At 40.4% G+C, this 8420-nt stretch overlaps 1 protein-coding gene and 1 pseudogene across 1 annotated transcript in view; one reads left to right on the top strand and one right to left on the bottom strand.

The window, feature by feature from the left end:
- The window catches only part of LOC108251182, a 6633-nt pseudogene extending 1239 nt beyond the window's left edge, over positions 1-5394 (top strand).
- A 2011-nt stretch (positions 5395-7405) lies between these two features.
- The window catches only part of LOC112449952 (trace amine-associated receptor 13c-like), a 3408-nt gene continuing 2393 nt past the window's right edge, over positions 7406-8420 (bottom strand). The window contains exon 3 of the mRNA XM_025002887.2: positions 7406-7773. Within this exon, the coding sequence (XP_024858655.2) occupies positions 7480-7773 (294 nt within the window). The 3' untranslated portion in view covers positions 7406-7479. The remainder of the gene's footprint in view (positions 7774-8420) is intronic.

Here is an 8420-nt window from a genome sequence, read left to right on the forward strand (position 1 = left end):
TTACTCATTTTAAAACAATAAAAGGTTAGTTTTTAATTTTTTTGAAAGCAACACATCTCAAAGAAGTGGGGACAGGTCTATGTTTACTGACTGAAGCATCCCCTCTGCTTTTAATAACAGTCTGTAAATGTTTAGGAACAGGAGAGGAGCTGCTGCAGGTTTTAGAAGGAAATGGTGTCCCATTGTTTTCTGATGAAGGATTTCTTGCGGTTTACAGACTTGGCTCTTCTTTGTTGGATGGGAGCACATGTTGCTTTAAAACCTGTAAATAATTTGCTGCTTTGGTGGAGCCTTTCCAGATTTGTAAGCTGCCCATGTCAGAGGCTCAAATGTACCCCTATACCATCATAGAGGCTGGCTGTCAGGTGTGGTGAAGAGCAAGGCGAACCCAATGCTCACTTTCATGATGAGAGCCTAAAGAAAAGCTGATTTATTCTAAATAAAAATTAAATCAAAACAAAAGCTGACATCGCAGCAAAACAAAACTAAATATAAAACATAAAAAAACTGAGCGAACACGAGAGGCAAGACATAAGGGGAACCAGACATCACATTGAGGTGACAAAGGACCAGTGAGTAAGTTGAGGAGATGACCAGATTTTAAAAGTAATTAGGGGAAGTTGGCACAGGTGAGTGTACAAAAATACAAAAAGAATGCAAATCCTGACACAGGCTTTTGAACTGTGTACTGATAACAGACCCAGATGGCCCCAGTTGAGGTATCTACCTTTACCTCCCCGAGTTGGTTGTTGGGAAAGACCTTCAGGAGACGTTACCTTAAAGTTTAACACATTTATTCAAACACCATTAGTCAATATTCATACAATTATAAAAACCAGATGCATCTGGGAGACAATCAATGGGAATGAGATACAGATCACCTTGAAAACTAGTCAAGCCATCACCCCAGGATTGTCTGAAGAGACAAAGTATGTTTGTCTGGTCTTATTATTAGGCCCCCTTCCTCCAGAGGGTGGACCACTGCCTCCCTTCTCTGGAGGTCAAAGGGCAACTCCTTCCCTCCTTTCCTGGCTGGCACGTCCGTTGCTCACATTCTAGGGTGTCTATCACCTCTCTCCCTTTTTCCAGATAAACTAAACAACTACTTGTTAAAGCTTTTAAAATGGTGGCTGACTATAAAATGGTGATAAACACAAATCAGATAAAGATATAATAATCGAATGTTAAATAAAGCATGGGAGAATAAATACAAGGCCTTCTATTCCACACCCCTTTCCTTTTTAGTGCAGAGGACGTGGCGTCTATGGTTTCTAAAAAGAATTTCAAATTTTGATTAATTTAACCACAGAACAGTTTTCCACTTTGCCTCGGCCCATTTTAGATGAGCTTTGGTCCAGAGAAGATGGCAGTGTTCCAATCAGGCTTAGATGATAGACCTTTATGCAGCATTAGTGGATGCCAGAGTGTCTTTGTTTACAGACAATAATTTGTGAAAGTGTTTCTGAGTCCATGAAGTGACGTCCAAAACAGAATCAGACCTGTTTTTAATGCAATGGCCCCTGAGGGCACGGACATTTGGGAATCCAATATAGATACTTCCCAATTTTCCACTGAGGAACATTATTCTGAAATTGTTTTCTGAATTTTAAAAGCAGTTTTCCTTTTTTTTTGTCAATGAATGGTCCATTTTCGAACTTTTATTATATATAAAGCACACCAGACTGTAAGGCACATCTTCGTGTACCTCCCAATTTTTGTAACTTTATGCAGACCGCACACGTTCGGCGCTCCAGACGATTTCTGTGCTCTAGCGGAGCTGGTTCAACTGTATCAGCATTTATATGATCCCTCTATGAGAGATCACAAAGATAATCAAACGGTTCACAACTCATGGAAGGATACTGCACCGACGTAAGTGTCAAGTATAAATGCCTAAACCGATTGCTCAGGTCTGTGTGCTGTGCGCGGAGCTACAAAGAGCGACTATAACTGAGCCTTAATGCTACAAGCGGTGCAGCTTTGTAGTTTAACCAAAGTCGTACTAAAACATTATGACTTCTTACATATGTATAAGGCACTCTGGATTATAAAGCGCACTGTTGTTTTTTGAGAAAATTGAAGGCTTTTAAGTGCACCTTATTATATATATATATATACCCAAGATTTAGACCCAATATGCAGGCTGTGGAAAGATGCCCCTGAGACAGTCCAGCATATAATTGGCCTGGCTCATAGTCTCTGCTCTAATTCATCCCAAAGGTGTTTTATCAGGTTGAGGTCAGGACTCTATGCAGGCCAGTCAAGTTCTTCCACACCAAACTCACTCATCCATATCTTTATGGACCTTGCTTTGTGCCCTGGTGCTCAGTCATGTTGGAACAGGAAAGGGCCATCCCAAACTGTTCCAAACAAAGTTGGGAGCATGAAATTTTCCAAAAAATCTTGGTATGCTGAAGCAGTCAGAGTTCCTCTCACTGGAACTAAGGCGCCAAGCCCAGTTCCTGAAAAACAACCCCATACCATAATCCCCCTTCCACCAAACTTCACACTTGGCACAATGCAGTCAGACAAGTACCATTCTCCTGGCAACTGCCAAACCCAGGCTCGTCCATTGGATTGCCAGATGGAGAAGCGCGATTTCTCACTCCAAAGAACATGCCTCCACTGCTCTAGAATACAATGATGGCATGCTTTACACCGGTGGTCTCCAATCCTGGTCCTTGAGGGCCACTATCCTGCATGTGTTACTTGTTTCCCTGCTCCAACACACCTGATTCAGTGGTTAAATTACCTCTTCATGTTCTGCAGAAGCCTCTTAATCACCCATTGATTCAAATCAGGTGTGTTGGAGCAGAGAAAAGAGACCCCTGCTTTACATCACTGCATCCGCTGCTTTGCATTGGACTTGGTGATGTATGGCTTGGATGCAGCTGCTTGACCATGGAAACCCATTCCATGAAGCTCTCTGCACACTGTTCTTGAGCTACTCTGAAGGCCACATGAAGTTTGGATGTCTGTAGTGATTGACTCTGCAGAAAGTTGGCGACCACTTTGGACTATGTGCTTTAGCATCCGCTGACCCTGCTCCATCAGTTTACGTGGCCTACCACTTTGTGGCTGAGTTGCTATCGTTCCCAGACACTTCCATTTTCTTATAATACAGCTGGCAGTTGACTGTGGAATATTTAGGAGTGAGGAAATTTCACGACTGGATTTGTTGTACAGGTGGCATCCTAGCACAATTCCACGCTGGAATTCACTGAGCTCCTGAGAGTGACCCATTCTTTCACAAATGTTTGTGTTTGCAATAGTCTGCATGCCTAGGTGCTTCATTTTATACACCTGTGGCCATGGCAGTGATTGAAACTCCTGATTTCGATAATTTGGATGGATGAGCAAATACTTTTGGCAATATAGTGTATATGTATGGCAATAAATTGTAAAAATCAACAAGCTAGGTCTTTCTGTCTTCGTTATTTGTTTTTTGCTACGACGATTATTGCACTTCAAACATTATTTCTGAAATTTCTATAGGACCTCCAACCAAAAAGTGAAAAACACAAAGAGAATTTGATTTAAATTTCCTCAGATTTCTCTTGAGATGCTGAAGGCTAGATGAGCCAACACCACAGTGTATCCAGTATTAATCACAGCAGTAAATATTTTTTTTCTCGTGAAAAAAGGCCAAAAGATGAAGACAAGATTTTATCCATGCCTCAACTATAATGTATGCACATTTTTACGACTGCATCACAGACAATCATCAAAAAAAGAGGAGAAGAATTCATGAGTTTTATCACATAGAGTTTTGGTCAGTATGCTGCCAGAGCTCAGCAGCTTTGCATCTGCTTTCCTGTCTCTGATTATGGAGACTCTAAATGGAGATGAGCTCTGCTTCCAACAACTCTTCAACATTTCCTGCAAGAAGCCACTGCAGCGCCATACGGAGAACATTTTCATTTACATTCTTCTGTCCTGTATCTCATTGCTGACTGTGACTCTCAACTTGCTGGTCATCATCTCCGTCTCCCACTTCAGGCATAAAAAAAAGTGAAATAATGCAATATATTTAGGGTTAATCATTCTTCTGTTGACACAAAATTATATATTTTCAAAAATTATATGAAAGATTGATTGTCTTTTAAGAACTGTTCCTTATATCTTACAATCATTTACATTTAAATACAAAACCAGGTTGTCTTCAGCAGCAGATGTCTAATTGTTACTGGGCATATCCTACTTTACTGTTGGTGTAAATTGTGTAGCTCTGCAGTGGGTCACAGATTTTAGAACAATCCAAAAATATTTTTAAAAAATTTGGTCTAAAAAATGATTTTTTTTCTGTTTTTTGTTTTTTTTCTTCCAGGCAGCTTCACACCCCCACCAACCTCTTCCTCTTGTCTCTGGCTGTCTCAGACTTCTTTGTTGGACTCCTTCTGTTGCCAATACAAATCCTTCAGGCTGGAGGCTGCTGGTTTTTTGGGAGCTTTATATGTGGATTTTTTTTAACCTAATTTCCTACATTGTTACATCTGCCTCAGTAGGAAACAGTGCTAATATCAGCTGATAGATATGTGGCTATCTGTGACCCTCTTGTAGCTTTATCTTCCTGTACACTTAGTTTAGTTCTGTACATTTAGTCATGCTTAGATCTGTTGGTTTAGCTTAGCTTATTTAGGCAATTAGTACCTGTCATTATCATGTTCTGTAACTTCGTCTGTAATTTTGTTCATTATCATGTTCTGTAACTTTGTCTGTAATTTTGTTCTTGTGTTGTAAAGCACTTTGAGTCGCCTTTTGCTGAAAAGTGCTTTATAAATAAATGTACCTACCTACCTACCTACCTCTGCGTTACCTCAACAAAGTCACACAGTGGAAAGCTAAAATCTGTGTTTGTCTGTGTTGGACCTGCTCTGTGCTCTACAACGGTGTGATACTGAAAGAATTTCTGAAAAATCTTATTTTTTACTTGATTATATAACACTAGTTTTTGATATGATATTTAACTTTCTTAGCCCTATTACAGTGATCATAGTTCTGTACATGAGAGTATTTGTGGTGGCTGTGTCTCAGGCTCGAGCCATGAGGTCTCATATTGCAGCCGTCAGTCAACAGGGTTCAGTTTCTGTGTCTGCTAGGAAGTCTGAGAGAAAAGCAGCAACAGCTATTGGTGTTGTTGTGATTGTGTTTGTCATAAGTTTCTGTCCCTATTATCTTCCTGCTTTTGCAGAACACGAGTCACTAATTAGCAAGGAATTTTTGACTTTTTCAGTCTAGCTATTTTATTTCAACTCTTGTCTAAATCCAATAATTTAGGCTTTTTTCTACCCCTGGTTTAGAAAATGTATTAAACAAATTGTTACACTTCAGATACTGCAGCCTGATTCCTGTGATGTCAATATATTGAAAATAATCACTATAATTAAACAATAAACTAACATGAAATATTTCTACAAAATATTCTGCACTTTCTGGCATCTCTTGTTCTGTTTAGGGGTTGGGTCAAGGGTTCTGTGTGGTTTGGACAGGCTTGCTGGCCCAGGTTGTATCGGGGTGAGATGGTCCTGACTTCTCGGTGGGTTTTTGTTTTTCGCTCTGTGGGCCGTTTGACCCTTATGAGTCTTGGTGCAGGTTTTCTCATAGGGCTGCTTCAGGCTGATGTATGGATGTCGGGCATGGGCTCCTGGATATGAAGATTGTGGGTCTTTTTTTTTTTTTTCTTTTGGGGCGCACTGCTGTGGTGGGATTTGCTTTTACTGCTGGTGGGATGCATCTGCACAGTGCAGGCTTTGTGCATGGCTTTTGTTTTGGGCACCTCTTATCGCATCTTGTCCTCCACAGTTTGGTTGGCAGTGGTAGCGGGGTGGTGGTTTTGTGTGGTGCTGCTCCGGCCATCTTGTGTGGGGGCGGAGGGGCTGGCGTTGCTTGGCCCTGTGATTGCATTGGGCTGTTCAGCCTTGCGCTGGGTTGGGCTGACTTGTTTGCTGAGTGGTGTCCCTGTTTCTGTGATGCTGGCCCGGGGGCACTGTTACTTGGCTTGGCTCTATCGCTGTTGCTTGGCTGGCCTGGCTTTTGGTGGTTCCGGGTCTAGGAAGGGGTTCTGCCGCTTTGATATGTTTGTGGTGCTAGGTTACACTGGGCAATGATTACACAAATTTGAAATGTCAGGTTTCTGCCCCTACTATGACTTCTCTGATTAAGACAACATCTTGCTGGTTCCCACATATTGTCTTATGCTCAAAAACAAAAAGATCATCCAAAAGATCATTACTGTGTGGCCAGATACCTGAAGCCCCACATCTGGCTCCTCTTAATGTGGAAGAGCAGTAGTTCTATTTCAAGTGTCCTGGATAACCACCTGTATCCGGAATCTTGTTCTTTCTGTCACTACTCAGAGTTTGTGACCATAGGTAAAGGTAAAAATGTGGATTGAAAGGTAAACAGACAGCTTTGCCTTGCAGCTCAGCTTCCTCTTCAGTACAACACCACTTCACTACAACCTTGGCAACCTCAGTCGGTAACGAACAGACCTAATTTAAAAAAATACAAAATTTAACTAGTAATTTTTAATAACAAATTCGAAAATTAATGCAGTTGGTTTGTCTGTTCAATTTGTCAGAACAGTTTCAGGCTTCAATTAAATTCATGTCACACTTTCAGGGAGATACATAGAAAACTTCTCATGACCAAATGACCAAACTAAAACAAAAGAGAAATGGTCCCCATTGATCTGGCACTTTGATTTTTACCTCTCCAGGTAAAGCACATTACAATGTTTTTCATTAACACTCACTTATACAGTGTTTTCTATTAAATATTTTACACATTATAAACATCACTTCTATATCTTACTCATATACCATCAGGCATATCATGAGCAGTGGGTACTCATGGGTCTGGGATTGAGCCCTCAACCCTCTAATTGGAGAATGACCTCCATACTACTGGGCCACCTGACTGGTGAGGAAGAAAATTTTGACTAAATGATGTTCACTTTTATAAAGAAAAGCATTTTTGCCAAATTTAAACCACAGCTGAAAAAAATCTTATTCCCCCCCCCCAAATAATCAAAACAGCCAGGATAATAAATGCAAATGTTTTGATGTTTTATCTATTTTTAAGAATGCTTTGTTTAAGTCATTAACAAAGTTTTCTACAGTACATTAGTGTCACATGAGTCAGGCGGCAGTAACTGAAATCTAACAATGTGTTTATTTAGATTTTCTGAACCAGGGATATAAGAAAGCACAAATTATTGGATTTTTATTAATTACTTCTGTTGGTCAGAAATATACAACCGTTACAATAATGTACAATTATATGAGACTTCAAGAAAATACATACATCCTAGAGAAATACATCTTAAGAAAAAATTAGTAATTTTTTTCATTAACTTAAGACGAAAAAATCTTTTCTTTTTTCAAAAAAAAAAAGTGTGAAGACATCCATTCTCCTTAATGCAGAACAGTTTGTAGAAATCATTCATTCTTTAATAATACAGTTTTTTTAACAATCTTTTTACAATATATTGCTATCACATGAATCAGGCTGCAGTATCTGAAGTGTAACAATGTGTTTAATACATTTTCTGAACCAGGGATAAAAGAAAGCATAAATTATTGGATTTAGACAAGAGTTAAAATAAAAAAGCCAGATCAAAAAAAATGAAAACTCCTCACTGAACAACAACACCTGTCCTGCAAAAGCAGGAACAAAATAGGGACAGAAGCTTATTACAAACACAATCACAACAACACCAATAGCTGTAGCTGCTTTTCTCTCAGACTTCCTAGCAGACACAGAAACTGAACCCTGTTGACTGACGGCTGCAATATGAGACCTCATGGCTCGAGCCTGAGACACAGCAACCACAAATACTCTCATATACAGAACTATGATCACTGTAATGGGGCTAAGAAANCTCTGCTCTAATTCATCCCAAAGGTGTTTTATCAGGTTGAGGTCAGGACTCTATGCAGGCCAGTCAAGTTCTTCCACACCAAACTCACTCATCCATATCTTTATGGACCTTGCTTTGTGCCCTGGTGCTCAGTCATGTTGGAACAGGAAAGGGCCATCCCAAACTGTTCCAAACAAAGTTGGGAGCATGAAATTTTCCAAAAAATCTTGGTATGCTGAAGCAGTCAGAGTTCCTCTCACTGGAACTAAGGCGCCAAGCCCAGTTCCTGAAAAACAACCCCATACCATAATCCCCCTTCCACCAAACTTCACACTTGGCACAATGCAGTCAGACAAGTACCATTCTCCTGGCAACTGCCAAACCCAGGCTCGTCCATTGGATTGCCAGATGGAGAAGCGCGATTTCTCACTCCAAAGAACATGCCTCCACTGCTCTAGAATACAATGATGGCATGCTTTACACCGGTGGTCTCCAATCCTGGTCCTTGAGGGCCACTATCCTGCATGTGTTACTTGTTTCCCTGCTCCAACACACCTGA

The sequence above is a fragment of the Kryptolebias marmoratus genome, linkage group LG6 (genome assembly GCF_001649575.2).
Source record: "Kryptolebias marmoratus isolate JLee-2015 linkage group LG6, ASM164957v2, whole genome shotgun sequence".
NCBI classification, from domain to species: Eukaryota; Metazoa; Chordata; class Actinopteri; order Cyprinodontiformes; family Rivulidae; genus Kryptolebias; species Kryptolebias marmoratus.